Source organism: Barbus barbus (genome assembly GCF_936440315.1).
Source record: "Barbus barbus genome assembly, chromosome: 28".
NCBI lineage: Eukaryota > Metazoa > Chordata > Actinopteri > Cypriniformes > Cyprinidae > Barbus > Barbus barbus.
In genome coordinates, this window is record NC_136756.1 from 9,297,706 (window position 1) to 9,313,399 (window position 15,694).

At 36.8% G+C, this 15,694-nt stretch overlaps 1 protein-coding gene across 1 annotated transcript in view; it reads right to left on the reverse strand.

Annotated features, from left to right (window-relative positions):
* The window catches only part of cacna1fa (calcium channel, voltage-dependent, L type, alpha 1F subunit a), a 28,466-nt gene extending 14,130 nt beyond the window's left edge, over positions 1-14,336 (reverse strand). Inside the window, exons 1-29 of the mRNA XM_079383551.1 lie at positions 14,218-14,336; positions 13,742-13,884; positions 13,478-13,630; positions 12,473-12,669; positions 11,909-12,012; positions 11,563-11,705; positions 10,940-11,005; positions 10,773-10,839; positions 10,649-10,675; positions 10,355-10,515; positions 10,014-10,239; positions 9,287-9,494; positions 8,411-8,531; positions 8,200-8,272; positions 8,024-8,087; positions 7,087-7,144; positions 6,889-6,988; positions 6,663-6,792; positions 4,614-4,673; positions 4,013-4,119; positions 3,851-3,938; positions 2,903-3,010; positions 2,643-2,695; positions 2,416-2,562; positions 2,134-2,335; positions 1,849-2,007; positions 707-817; positions 467-550; positions 281-301 (exon numbers count right to left, since the gene is read on the reverse strand). Of these exons, the coding sequence (XP_079239677.1) occupies positions 281-301; positions 467-550; positions 707-817; positions 1,849-2,007; positions 2,134-2,335; positions 2,416-2,562; positions 2,643-2,695; positions 2,903-3,010; positions 3,851-3,938; positions 4,013-4,119; positions 4,614-4,673; positions 6,663-6,792; positions 6,889-6,988; positions 7,087-7,144; positions 8,024-8,087; positions 8,200-8,272; positions 8,411-8,531; positions 9,287-9,494; positions 10,014-10,239; positions 10,355-10,515; positions 10,649-10,675; positions 10,773-10,839; positions 10,940-11,005; positions 11,563-11,705; positions 11,909-12,012; positions 12,473-12,669; positions 13,478-13,630; positions 13,742-13,884; positions 14,218-14,282 (3,246 nt within the window). The 5' untranslated portion in view covers positions 14,283-14,336. The remainder of the gene's footprint in view (positions 1-280; positions 302-466; positions 551-706; positions 818-1,848; positions 2,008-2,133; positions 2,336-2,415; positions 2,563-2,642; positions 2,696-2,902; positions 3,011-3,850; positions 3,939-4,012; positions 4,120-4,613; positions 4,674-6,662; positions 6,793-6,888; positions 6,989-7,086; positions 7,145-8,023; positions 8,088-8,199; positions 8,273-8,410; positions 8,532-9,286; positions 9,495-10,013; positions 10,240-10,354; positions 10,516-10,648; positions 10,676-10,772; positions 10,840-10,939; positions 11,006-11,562; positions 11,706-11,908; positions 12,013-12,472; positions 12,670-13,477; positions 13,631-13,741; positions 13,885-14,217) is intronic.
* Between the last annotated feature and the right edge of the window lie 1,358 nt (positions 14,337-15,694).

Genomic DNA, 15,694 nt, shown 5'->3' on the forward strand with positions numbered 1-15,694 from the left:
AACACCATAACATAGTGTCTTAATTACTGAAGGGAAAGTTACAATTTTAATTACTGAAGGGAAAGTTACAATTTTCACCGATTTTCTGATTTGGGGGTGTGTTAATTACAAATTATGGAAGCAAATCAGCAGCAAAGTCTTACTGATCACAAATAAGGTTTTGCTGTGACTTTTGACCACAATTTAGTATGTATTGTGTGAAATGTTAATGAACAATAGCTTTAAAACTTCCAAGAAATTAATACTTTTTTAGCTGATTTATGAGGTGGCATATTCTTACCTCACCATGGCCTCCTCCACCCTAGGACCGTCCAAATGCACACAGGAGAGCAGGAAACAGAAGAGATGATAGAAATTGATAAGTGTGTGTCTGAGATGACAAAAGATATTGCACTTTAATCAGTCACATCAAGACTAGATTTGGACATGCATAGGCATCTCTCATAGACCAGATATAGATACATACACTGAACTCTGCAATCATGATGTCCACCAAACTGCCCACCACTATCATCGCATCAAAAGAGTTCCAGGCATCTATAAAATAGTGCTGCGTAGTCCCCAACCACAACCAGCAAGAGAGAGAGAGGAAAAAGCACAAACGTAAAGGCACTAACACAAATGGATATCAAGACTGCATATCAAACCACTGGAGCAAAGTAAAAAGTAAATTGAAAGGGGATAGAAAGTGTGCATCGAGTCTCACGTAAGGTCTCAGAGCCAGAAGTTTGATGATCATCTCAACCGTAAAGAGCGTAGTGAAGATCATGTTCAGGATGTCCATCACAAAGTTGAAGAGTTTGGACTGCTCATAGTGCTGTGGGTCACAGTCATGTGATCTTATTACTTAATCCTGATTGATTGCATGTGCAGGCAGAAGTGATAACTTTATGAAATAAGATATATTTTCCCTTTCTAGTAATACATAGATAAAACATTTCAGCTTGAAACATTTCAGTGTTTCTAAGGTCACCAGAAGTCTGTGGTTTTTGCCAATGTGTTGTTTAAACGTGTTCAAAATTGCACCCTAAATTGCAAACATACACGTGTCATGAATGAGACCCTCTGTCATCTATTAGGGTTACTGTTAGGGGTGTGTTTTAGTTTGAACCCAGAAGTTAGCTAATGTAGAAGTGATTTAACAAAACATACTTTTTAGGACATACTCGTTTGTAAAATAGTATAAAAAGAAAAAAATATAAGTAGTAAAATGCAGAAAGTTTTCTGATAGGGTAAGGTTATCCCTTGTGAAGAAGTACACTGTTATTACTGGTTATTACAGAAATACTACACTTTAAAAAATATATTTTAAAAAGTGATAACTGAATGTAATGTTTTTAGATGCTTAATCTCATGTTATTTACAACTAAATGAAAATGTATTATAGTTTAAACATGTATTTTATAGGCAATTAAAAGCGATCAAATATACTGTAATATCATTTCTATTCAACCCCTTTATGCCATTAAAAATATTTGTAATAATAAAATATTTCGATAAAATATATTTCACAGTCCAGTTAAAATGATAATCATACATACATATGCTTTAGTATGTTAGTCAACACATCAAAATAAGTGTACTTCTTTAAAGCATGAAAAAAGTTGATTAAAACGGAAAGATTTAAAATAATATTTTATTCTGTTTAAGTGCACTTATGTGGCCTTTTATTTTTCATACTGCAAGTGCAGTTTTTTAAAATATACTTTTAAGATTTAAAGTGCAAGGGTTTTTAAAGTTCAAGGGCTTTTCATGCAGTATAAAAACTAGCTGTATATAAAAACAATAAAAGCCAATGGAATGTGCCCATTTAGATAGCTAAGTGCACGTGTGTTTGTGTGTGTGTACCTGTACAGCCAGTGTGAGCGTGTTGAGCAGAATGAGCACAAACATAATGTACTCAAACTGAGAGGAATTGATGATCCTCCAGAATTTGAGTTGAGAGGGGTTTTTGGGAATGTAAATCTTTATTGGCTGAGCTTTCAATGCATAATACACACACTGCCGCTGTGAGCAAAGGAGAGAGACACCGTGAGACAGACAACAAGAGCAACGAAAGAATCTATCGACTAAACTAGATGACCAAAAAAATTTAACATATTTAATATGAGATAGCCTTGAATTCAGACTAACCTGATTCTTATTTAGTTCACAGTTTTTAAACTCAGCCTCTCCTTGTTCACGGAAGGTGATGATGACAAAACCCACGAAGATGTTCATCATGAAGAAGGCGATGATGATGATGTAGATGATGAAAAAGATGGAAATCTCAACACGGTAGTTATAGATGGGCCCTCTGTTCTCTGCGTTAGCATCAACAGCTTTGTACAAGAGCCTGTGAAATGCAAGAAAGACGGTTAAGGTTTGGAGCATCCAGTATCAGCGTTGTTGTGTTGAGTGGTTTTTCTCACTCACTGTGGCCAGCCCTCAAACGTGGAGACGGTGAAGAGCGCCAGCATCCCCATCAGCACGTTGTCAAAGTTAAAGTCGCTGTTCTCCCAAACTCTCTCCCTCACCATTGGATGGTTCATATCACCATCTTTGAACACCACAAACGTGCCCCTAAACAATCACACACACAAATTTTAGAAAACAACCCAGTGAGTCACTGTGAGTGCAAATCAAACGACCAAACAACATACTTGCACTCTTCAGGTGTATGTTTCGCCTCATCCGTGCATCTGTAGAACCGGCCCTACAAGAGGGATTACATAAATATTAACCAGCAAGAAAATACTGATCTAACTATTGAAAAACAGCTATATGGCTACTGGTTAACAACATTAACTAGTAGTTGCGCAAACTAGGCGATGTCAACCTAAAAGGAAAGTCCTCTCAGAAGGACTTGATGCATTAAGAAAGTAAACTGTGTCCATTTTGATTCCAGGTTGACTTTATGTACCTTGAAAAGCTGCACACCGATACAAGCGAACATGAACTGGAGGAGAGTGGTGACGATGAGGATGTTGCCGATAGTGCGGATGGCCACGAACACACACTGAATCACGCTCTGAAGACACAACAGCAACACTCATTGAAGATTATGAATGAACATAACTGGAAATAATGAACATTGTGGTATCTAGGGATGCAGGAAATTGGGGAAAAATGGCATTGCAATATTTTGTTTTTCTGCTATACATATACTGTGATTTGAAAAAATACAAGAATCATAGAATGAATTGAATGAGGTGATTTTGTAGACGTCCTAGGCAAGGCAAGGCAAGGCAAGGCAAAGTTTGGATATATAGCACATTTCATACACAATGGTAATTCAAAGTGCTTCACATATAAAAGGAATTAAAATAATCATAAAAAACATAATCACAACAATAAAACAAGGAATGTAAAAATTTTCTAATTATTTAAAAATGTATTTAAAATGAATGAAAACAAATTAATATTGTAATTTTACTGTAGTTCTACTGTGTTTTTTAAATACAATTTTTTTTACAAAAAAAATTAAATATATATATATTTAATTTTTTTTGTAAAAAAAATAGTATTTAAAAAACACAGTAGAACTACAGTAAAATTACAATATTAATTTGTATATTCTAATGTCTGATCTTTATTATGGTGGTTTTTCGGCAAGTAAATAAAATAATAAAATAAATGTGCTGCTGGTTTCAGAGAGATTCACAGCACCGTGTTGCTTCCTTTACATGCGAGTGGCTCATGATACAGTGTTTCTACATCTCCGAGTGACTTGGCTCACATTTGATAATCGCATTAATCACAATATCAATTCCATTTCAATATATCAGGACTGGTGGTATTGCATGGTGTATCAGTACATCTGCTGGAGACCGTGGATGTTAGCATGGAAAAATGCATTATGAGTTTGTACCTTGAGTCCCTTTGCTCTGTTGATGGCTCGAAGAGGCCTGAGCACTCGTAATACTCGAAGAATCTTCACCACAGAAATGGCACTCGAACTAAGTACAGAAATAACAACAAATAAGTGAAGGAATCAATGAATAACTGAACTGAGTGACAGATGAACACTTACTGCAAGAAGAAAGAGGTGAGGGACACACTGACGACCAGGAGGTCCAGGAGGTTGAAGGCGTTTCTGCAGAAGGAACCTTGATGAAGGAAAGCTCCATACACAGTCATCTGAGCAACACACAGGCACACAATATCATTAATGTACACATTCAAAACGAAGAAAAAGCTTAAACTCCATTTTCACAAACCTCTGATGATTTTACATGACCGATCCCTTGTCACAGCCCCAAACCTTATTATTAAGGTGATTTCTTTACCTTATTTGAGTATTATTCTTGTTCTAGTAAAGTAAAGTTATTAATATTTTATTTTGAATAAACTTTTAAAAAAAAATTGTTACTGTTGGTTTTTATATTATTTTTAGTATTGTTTTTTTTTTTTTTTTGTATTTTTAGTATTTTTGTATGTTTTCCATCTAATATTTATATTTTCTTTTATTTCACCTTTATTTTAATGTACAAAAATGTTATTTAATAATTGTACTTTTTAGTTTTAGTTAACAATAATACCCCTGCCCATTATTAGACATGTAGAAAAGATAAAAATCATTTTGAAGCATAAAGAGCATCTTTTTATTTTGTGCAGGAGGATCAATAGTTTACCTTCAACATGATCTCAATAGTGAAGACGGTGGTAAAGACGTAATCAGCATAGCCCAGCATCTATCATAAGACATAAAGACAGCAATCAATCTCATGTCACCCGGTCAATCTCATGAGTCCATGTCATATTTCACCCCAAATAAAATACTTTGCATAGAAAATAGGAAATCTCTATAGGGCATAAGGGCTCTAAAGTTGGGAAATAGATCTCTATAGGGCATAAGGGCTCTATAGGGGGGAAATAGATCTCTATAGGGCATAAGGGCTCTATAGGGGGGAAATAGATCTCTATAGGGCATAAGGGCTCTATAGTTGGGAAATATATCTCTATAGGGCATAAGGGCTCTATAGGGGGGAATAGATCTCTATAGGGCATAAGGGCTCTATAGGGGGGAAATAGATCTCTATAGGGCATAAGGGCTCTATAGTTGGGAAATATATCTCTATAGGGCATAAGGGCTCTAAAGGGCATAAGGGCTCTATAGTTGGGAAATAGATCTCTATAGGGCATAAGGGCTCTATAGGGGGAAATAGATCTCTATAGGGCATAAGGGCTCTATAGGGGGGAAATAGATCTCTATAGGGCATAAGGGCTCTATAGTTGGGAAATATATCTCTATAGGGCATAAGGGCTCTAAAGTTGGGAAATAGATCTCTATAGGGCATAAGGGCTCTATAGGGGGAAATAGATCTCTATAGGGCATAAGGGCTCTATAGGGGGGAAATAGATCTCTATAGGGCATAAGGGCTCTATAGTTGGGAAATAGATCTCTATAGGGCATAAGGGCTCTAAAGTTGGGAAATAGATCTCTATAGGGCATAAGGGCTCTATAGGGGGAAATAGATCTCTATAGGGCATAAGGGCTCTATAGGGGGGAAATAGATCTCTATAGGGCATAAGGGCTCTATAGTTGGGAAATATATCTCTATAGGGCATAAGGGCTCTAAAGGGCATAAGGGCTCTATAGTTGGGAAATAGATCTCTATAGGGCATAAGGGCTCTAAAGTTGGGAAATAGATCTCTATAGGGCATAAGGGCTCTATAGGGGGGAAATAGATCTCTATAGGGCATAAGGGCTCTATAGGGGGGAATTAGATCTCTATAGGGCATAAGGGCTCTATAGTTGGGAAATAGATCTCTATAGGGCATAAGGGCTCTATATGGGGAAATAGATCTCTATAGGGCATAAGGGCTCGAAAGTTGGGAAATAGATCTATATAGGGCATAAGGGCCCTATAGTTGGGAAATAGATCTCTATAGGGCATAAGGGCTCTATATGGGGAAATAGATATCTATAGGGCATAAGGGCTCTATATGGGGAAATAGATCTCTATAGGGCATAAGGGCTCTAAAGTTGGGAAATAGATCTATATAGGGCATAAGGGCTCTATAGTTGGGAAATAGATCTCTATAGGGCATAAGGGCTCTATAGTTGGGAAATAGATCTCTATAGGGCATAAGGGCTCTATAGGGGGGAAATAGATCTATATAGGGCATAAGGGCTCTATAGGGGGAAATAGATCTCTATAGGGCATAAGGGCTCTATAGGGGGAAATAGATCTCTATAGGGCATAAGGGCTCTATGGGGGAAATAGATCTCTATAGGGCATAAGGGCTCTATAGGGGGAAATAGATCTCTATAGGGCATAAGGGCTCTATAGGGGGAAATAGATCTCTATAGGGCATAAGGGCTCTATAGGGGGGAAATAGATCTCTATAGGGCATAAGGGCTCTATAGGGGGAAATAGATCTCTATAGGGCATAAGGGCTCTATAGGGGGGAAATAGATCTCTATAGGGCATAAGAGCTCTATATGGGGAAATAGATCTCTATAGGGCATAAGGGCTCTATAGTTGGGAAATAGATCTCTATAGGGCATAAGGGCTGGAGTTTGGGAACCAGAGTCCTGTTGAGAAAAGCCATCCAATAGGAACACAAGCAACAGGATCTCTGTTTTAAGACCATCAATGCTAATTTTACAGCGCCAGTTAGTGTACCTGACTACAGTCTACGGTCTAGTCCTCTATTCTAGAGGTGCATGAACTTACAACATTCCTGACAGAATGAGTTTTGATTGGGTCTTCAGCAGCCAAAGAAAAACTACTGAATATGATGAAGACGAGGATGATGTTGGTGAAGTAATGATGATGAATGAGGTTGTGGCAGGCGACTCTGAGACTGTGAATATTAGCATGGTCAATTTCAGGTCGGCAATAAGAAAAATGATCATTATTAGCAACCATCATTTGTACCATTTTCTTTTTTTTTACATACCAGTTTTTCTTTCCAAGGATGAAAAAGGAACTTCCATCAGGAATAGGTACAATTTTCTCTTTGGGTTGAAAACTTTCGACTTTCATGGGAGTGCCTATACCTTTAAAGAACATGAAGATTTAAAAAAAAGTCATTAAATTAATTCACATATATTTATAATGAACGCGGATATAAAGAATTGGACTGTACAGAATTTACCCTCAAGCCCTTCAATTGCTCTGAACTCTTCGTTCTCTTCCCAATCGTCCATTTCATTCTAAACAAATTAAGAACAAGAAACATATAAAGAATAGTATGGCAAGAATGATCATAGAAATTCAACATGTGGATAACTGAATTCAATTATATTCAACAGATCATATAGAAATGGTTTAATAAAGGTCTTTGATCATCTAAAGTGTTATGTCTCAGATCTAGGGTCTAGGAGAAACATAAAAATAAAGGTCTTTACACTGAACTCTTGTGATATTTCTTTCTTTTTTTTTAAACTCAATGGCAATCCGCACACACAAGAGGAAGCGAGTGAACTTCAGTGAGCTGTTTGGACACATTATTTAAAACCATAAATTTACATTCATCGATATATGATAACTTTGACCTTTTCCACTGAAGAAACATTAATATTAATTATATCTTCAAATACTGAAAAATCAAATCCTGCTCCGCATTATTTCTTATATTCTGAAATACATCACATTTTAAAGGTTAAAGGGCATTAGTTCACCCAAAAGTGAAAATTTGATGAAAATGTGTTGTCTCGCAACATCCAAGCTGTAGACGAGTTTGTTTCATCATGAGAACAGATTAGGAGAAACGTAGCATTACGCCAATCACTAACCAACGGATCCTCTGCAGTGAATGGGTGCCGTCAGAAGTAAGCTGACAAAAGCTGCGTGATTGCTTGTGGATTATTGCGATGTTTTTATCAGCTGTTTGGACTCCCATTCTGACGGCACCCATTCACTGCAGATGATCCATTGGTGAGCAAGTGACGTAATGCTAAATTTCCCCAAATCTGTGCAGATAAAGAAACAAACTCATCTGCATCTTAAATGGCCTGAGGCTGAGTAAATGCTCATTTTTGGGTGAACTATTCCCTTTAATGAGAGAAAGAATGAAAGAGCAGAGATCTTACTCCAGCTTCGTCTTCCTCTCTTTCGTCTTCATCCTCCCATTCCTCCTCCTCTTCTTTTTTCTCTCTTTAAAACAGAACAAACAGATCGAGCTCTGTGCCTGTGAATGCAGGACAATAGCAAGGATGTGCACATTTGGCTTCTGTCCTGTGTGTGTGTGTGTGTGTGTGTGGCCTACTCTTTTTTCTTTTTGCCACTATCTCCGGCTAAGTTGTCCACAGCGATAGCCAAGAAGACATTCAGCAAGATGTCTGGATGACAAAGTCAAGGGCCAGAAACAAGACTCCAGATACAAGAACAGCCATATGGAAAGGTTAATCAATATGAAAATATATGGCGCTTATAGATCATTAAATGTATATTATACATATTTCCCACTGAAAAGATACAGTTACCACAGACGAAAAGAATGACAAAGTAAACAGAGACAATCATATTGGGAAACACTGGTCCACCATATGCCATGATGCCATCATACATGACAGAGTTCCAGTCCTCTCCTGTTAGGATCTACATAAGAAAAAGCTTCAGTTTACATCTTTCGATTCAGTGAACTATTGTATTCTGAATCTTTTCTCAATCTCTTATAATTTGTGTAGCGTAATAAAGATGCACTGTAAAGAATCATCATTAAAGTTATTGCTAATAAAATAATCATTGTTTTGGGAGTAGGATGACAAAAAAAGCCACTTCCTACATAATCTGTAGATGCACAAAAGCCTATACAAGCATGTTTTTTAAATAATTGAACTTGCAGATAATATAATATTCATTAAATTCATTAAATAAAAGGCCACTTAAGTGTCCTTAAGAGAAACACTTTCGTGAATGTTTCTTAACGCACTTAAGTACACTTTTAAAAAGTGCACTTTATAATAATGTCAAAATAAAGGTTTTACATTAAAGAGCATTTCAAATCATTATGTTTTAATAATGATTTGTCATGCTTTAAAGACATGCACTTACTTTGATGCAAACATACTGAAGCACATTATAATTTTAGCCGTAGCATGTTATTTGATATTACATTTAAAGTTAATATATTGTAAATGTACAAAATTACTACTTCATCATGTAAATACAAATATATTTAAAGAAACAAGTTTCAATAGACATGACATATACATATGAATGTGCAAATATAATATGCTTAAGCTTATTAATTCTGTAAAATATACTCTTTTAATGTCATTTTCACAAGGGATAGCTTTATGGGGAGTTAAACATTAGAAAATCACTGTAAAAAATTATTATGAGACAGTTACCTGGAAACAGGTGAGCAGGGCAGATGGAAAAGTGTCAAAGGTGCTTCTTTTCATTTGAGTCTCATCAAAGTTGAACTTTCCGCCGAAGAGCTGCATTCCCAGGAGAGCGAAGATGATGAGGAAGAGGAAGAGCAGCAGCAGCAGGGAGCAAATGGCCTTCATAGAATTCAGCAACGAGCTCACCAGGTCTGACAGGGCTGCCCAGTGTCTAAAGAGAGACACCAACAAATTCAGCATGTGCAGTGACTCCTTAAAACTACTGAGTCTTAATTTAATAATAAGTTCCCAAAATCTAAAATCCATTACATTTAATTATATGACTTTCTTCTTTCAGACAAATACAATCAGAGTTATATTAAAAATGTATTCACTCTTCTAAGCTTTATTATGATGGCAGTGAATAGGGGTTGAGATTTTGAAGCCCAAAAAAGTACATCCATCCATCAGTGCTCCACATGGCTCAGGGGGCTAATAAAGGCCTTCCGAAGTGAATCGATGCATTTGTGTAAGAAAAATATCCATATTTAAAACTGTCGTACGTGCGTTCACGAGAAAGTGGCGTTCCAGCGGATGGCGTAGGATGTAGGCAAAGCATATCTCACAATGATAGAAGTGGGACCAAGTCATTGTTTTGCAAGTCATAAGTAAGTCTCGAGGGTTTGCAATCATTTGAGTCGAGTCCTGAGTCAAGACAGACAAGTCTGGAAACACTTATGAGCTCAATTACCTTGTGACTTTAAAGATACGGATCAGACGGACGCAGCGCAGCACAGAGATCCCGATGGGTGGGATCACCTCCATCTCCACCAGCACTGTCTCCAGAATCCCACCACAAACCACGAAACAATCGAAACGATTGAAGAGCGCTATGAAGTAGATCTGAAAGCCGAAGCTGTAGATTTTCATCAGCATCTCCAGTGTAAACAGAGCCAGAAGAATCTTATTTGCTCGTTCTGAAACATTAAAGAGACCATATTTAAGACAGGGTCAGTTCATGTCATTACAGGTAAACTCTGGTAACTGGTAACACGTTACTGCGCTCACTCACTCACACACACACACACACACCCTGTATGTCGGTGAGCCACTGCGGTTGGCCGTAGTGTTCAGAGGCGCTGGCGGCCGTATTGAGGAACACCAGCAGCAGCACCAGCCAATAGAAATTGGTGGATTTGACGGCCACACGGCAGTTCTTCCTGATGACCAGATTCAAGTGGTACAGCTGCTCACTGAGAAAGAGAAGAAGCAGCAAATATTAATGGACTTTAAATATGAAACTTAAAAAAATAGGAAAATATGTCAGAAAGGAAGAGAAGAAATTTTGGGGTTCGGGTCAACATTGCTCAACAAATAAACACCTACCAGAAACTTATAGCCATCAGTCGTGCCCTAAGAAACATAAAATAATTTAGATTAATCAAAGTTCTGGTGTTTATGGTGTAATACTTTATAATAGATGATTTAGCAGTGTAAATGTTGTACTTACATAATAGATGCACAGCAGCCGTTGTCATCATCCAGGAACGCTTCAAACTCAGAGTCTGAATCGGATTCTGTATAAAAGAAAAAGTAATCATAAATAAATAAAGTTAAATAGTTTTGTAGTTTGATATGCAATACATTTAAATATCAGAGTGAAACTGAGTTCAGTACCTCCATCTTCACTGTGTTTGTACCAGCCATATTTTTTCATCATCTTTTTCTTAGCCACCACAGCACCTGCCATTTACACACACACACAAAAAATAGAAGCACTCAATTGCATTGAATGTGCATTTATAGTGCACTTCATATCTTAAAAGTATATATGATTTGTTTCAAGGTGACTGTACTTGCAGATAATATAAATGCTATAAAACTGAAAGCATACTTAAAGAGAGTACACTTTCATGCTTATGTTTCTAATTTTTTGTACTTTTTAAATACACATTTAAAAAAGTTTCAATAGAAGTAATTAAGGAATTACATATACAGTAAAGATGTACTGCTTGGGCCTAGTCCTGCTGATTACATTTAATGTAATTGTGATTACCATCCAATTAAGTGTCTAAAAACATTAAGTACATTCTTTTAAAGTATATTGTTTCTTTATACTTTTTTTAAAAGTATGCAAGAATGTACTGCTTTTTCACACGGATGGACATTTCATCATCAATCATGTGACATTCTGCCATTTTCATTGGGCAAAAGTGTTTATTTATAATTTATGCGCTCACTGTCTGTTTTGATCGTGTGATCATAATGTACAAAGGAATGCTAAATAAAGCTTATATTACGCTTATTTCCATCCTCATCCATGTCCTCTGCTTCAATGAGCCAGTCCATGTATCCGATCATGTCCTCCTCCATCTGCTGTTTCTCCTGGGCCTTCTGCAGCTCACCCCGACACACGGCCTTCTCTCTCTCTTTAGAGAACTCACTGTGATGTGAAAGAGACACATGCATTACAATATGTACACTGATGCCCAAAAAATGATACCACAAGTCAATAGAGGGTGGAGCTTTTCATTTTCACCATCAGACTACAATAAAAACTATTTACCATACTACACTAGACTATTAAAAAACATATATATATATGAGTTAAAAGGCTTGAAAGGGATCAGGGCTGGAGTCACTTACCCGCTCAACACACCCAACACAAGATTGAGGACAAAGAAAGATCCAAAAATGACCAGAGACACAAAATAAATCCAGGGCAGCTCAAACCCGATGGAATCATTCATCTGAAAGAAACATTGCAGATGAAAGGGGAAAAAAAACAATAAGATGTTATTATGCTGTTAAGCATATATATGCTGTCAAGTGTTTTTTTGAGTGGCATAGGTTGGATTTAACTGTAAACAGTCAAGGTTAGTAAGTAATTCTATGTAGTGCTATTATTGTTACATAAAACTAAAAACTGAAATGAAAATTTAGAATTGGAGTATAATAAAAATATGAATATAACAAAAAAAGAAAATTAATCAACGAAAAAAGTTGAAATTAAAAATGTTGCCTTGGCAACTAACTGAAAATGTTTATAATTAGCCATTTTTTTTTTTTTTGAGATTTAATATTGCATAAATTAAAAAAAAGGAACTCACATAATCATCTATTTTGATTCCAATAAATTATCCTGCTTGTGTAACATTAGCAACTATAACTTAAAAAAATGAAGAGTGAAATATGGAGATCAGGCCGTACCCAATAGAGCACATCAGTCCAGCCCTCCATAGTAATGCACTGAAATACAGTCAGCATGGCAAAGAAGATGTTGTCAAAGTTGGTGATGCCTCCATTGGGTCCCTCCCAACTTCCCCGGCACACAGTGTTGTTCCCCACACAGAAACGACCGTTACCAGCAAAAGCACATGGTGTGGGATCATCATCCACCATTAGATCTTTTCACATGAAAACAAACACAATTTTGTATGCTTTATACTATTACCAGTGAACAAACACCCATTTAGAGGATAGACCACCAAAAAGTTATAATTCTGTCTAAATTATTTATTCACCCCCATGTCGTTCCAAACCCGTAAGAATTTGGTTCAGTTTTGAAACAAAAGTTAATATATTTTTAATTAAACCTGAGAGGTTTCTGCCCTTGTATTGAAAGTACAAGTAACCAAAATTTAAAAGATACAAAAATGTTACAAGGTGTCATAAAATGCATTTAAATGTGGTTAATCCAAGTCATGTGAAGAGAGATATGATCACTTTATATGATGAACAGGTTTACTTTAAGCTTTTATCTGTATGTACGTATGTTGATCATGTTGATGTATGTTGGGTTTGGAACTACAATGAGGGTTAGTAAAGTTAGACCCATACTCGGAATTCGTGCTCTGCATTTAACCCATCCATCGTGCACACACACAGCAGTGAACACACACACACCGTGAACACACACCCGGAGCAGTGGGCAGCCATTTTATGCTGCAGCGCCCGGGGAGCAGTTGGGGGTTCGGTGCCTTGCTCAAGGGCACCTCAGTCGTGGTATTGAGGGTGGAGAGAGCGCTGGACATTCACTTCCCCCACCTACAATCCCTGCCGGCCGGAGACTCGAACCCGCAACCTTTGGATCACGAGTCCAACTCTCTAACCATTAGGCCACGACTTCCATTAGGCCAACAACCGTGTCCCCTTAAATGAAAATAGAGTGGCATCGCAGACAGCGGTGTAAAAGCCTGTGTTTGCATTTCTCACCTGTCCCTACATAGTAGCAGGTCTTGTGCATCTTGCCTATGAAGAGCTCCAGCCCAATGATGGCGTAAATGATGATGACAAACATGACCAGCAGACCAATGTGAAGCAGAGGCACCATGGCCTTCATGATGGAGTTCAACACAATCTGCAGACCTGCAAACATCACAACCTGAATCACAATCACTGTAGATGTGGGAATTAGACTCAGCCAGCACTGTGTGAACAAATGTCCAGTCAGAAGAACACACACACACACACACTTACTTGGCACACCGGACACGAGCCGCAGGGGTCTCAGTACTCTGAAAGCTCTCAGGGCTTTGACATCCAGACCTCCTGGTTTACCTGATGCGTGATGGGCCTCTCCTGGTTTGTGCTCTCCCATCTCAGCTATAACGCTGAAAAGACTGCAAATGGAGCACACAAACCTAGTGAGCTCTTCTGTCAGTTAAGTACATCATGTAGCCTTCAACTCTGTCTTGATTAAACCAATTTAAAAAATAATAATTTAAAATAAATAAAATTAAAGTCTTTAAATTCAAATAAAGCAATATATAATATATAGCATATCTCAACTGCTATATTATTGTCCCGTCCTAATCTGCTAAATGCAACTATAGGACATGAAGATATCATAAACATAAAGGTCATGATTTTCTGTAAATCTGCTTTGAAACAATACAAATAAATATAACTTGACTTGAATTTTGAAGTGTTATTTCAAGTAACCTCACACATACCCCACAATGACAATGACGAAATCCAGCAAGTTCCAGCCGCTGCGGATGTAGGCGCTGGGATGCATGACCAGACCGTACGCGAGAATCTTTGTGAATGTTTCGATGGTGAAAATGACCAGAAACACATACTCCACTTGTTCCTAGGAATAATTAAGGTAGTAAGTACAAGAGAAATAGAATATCTATGATTGAGCTGAAATCAATAGTTGTACTACTTTTAAATTTAAACAGTTTCTATTTCTTTAAATTGCTGCATCATGTTGTGTCAAATAACTGATAAATATGATAAATCTTAAAATCCCCCATAAATATAGGCTATATATATGTAGTTTGGGATCAGTAAGATTTTTTTATGTTTTTTTAAAGCAGTCTCTTATGCTCACCGAGGCTGCATTTATTTGATAAAAAACACAGAAAGAAACAGTAATATTGTGTAATATTTTTACAATTTAAAATGACTGTTTTCTATTTTAATATACTTCCAAATATAATTTATTTCTGTGATTCAAAGATCAATTTTCATCAGCTATTACTCCAGCCATTTCTCCAGTCTTTAGTGTACAATATCCTTCAGAAAACCGATTAAAATTGATTAATAAAAAGTTAAAAATAACAGCTTTTATTTAAAATATAAATCTTTTCTAATTATATAAGTCTTCTTTACTATCACGTTTTATCAATTTAACACATCCATGCTGAATAAAAGTTTTAATTTCTTTAAAAGAAAGAAAGAAAAACATTACTGACCCCAATCTTTTGAACCGTAGTGTATTTTGTGACAAAAGATTTCTATTTTGAAATAAAAACAAATTTTACACTTTTATCCACTAAATGAGCTCATTTCAAATTTGATGCCTACTATAGGTCTCAAAAAAGTTGGCATGGGGGCAACAAAGGGCTGAAAAAGCAAGAAATTTGGAGAAGATTCAGCTGGGAGAACATCTAGCAACTAATTAAGTTAACTGACATCAGGCCCCATATTCATGAAAAATCTTAGTGCTAAGAGTTGCTTCTAGTAACAATATTCTAAGAAAATTCTTAGAAATGTGGGCGTTTCCTCTTAAAATTAAAGAAAAGATCCTAGTAAAGAAAAAAGTAATTCGGAAAGCATCTTTACCCCTAAAAGGTTTTAAGGTCCAAAATTGTTAGGAGTACCAACAAGGACTTTTAAGAGGCTTAAGAGTTTCTTTAGCAGTGGAGAAAATTGATGAAACATGAAGAGGGAGAATAAATGTGTTGCACACAATGCATGACAGTGACTTAATAAGACGCTACTTATTCTTAATAAGATTAGATCGTGCAGGGATCATGTTTGTGACCGATCTTATTTGAGACACTCTAACATCTCCGACACCGCGCTAAAATGCCATAGCGCTAGAAATGGACGTAATCACTACATTAACTACATTAACATATTTAGCAACTGGAAAAATGCAACTATGCAGCAGCGATGATTTGTGTCTGTACCTGACAGCAC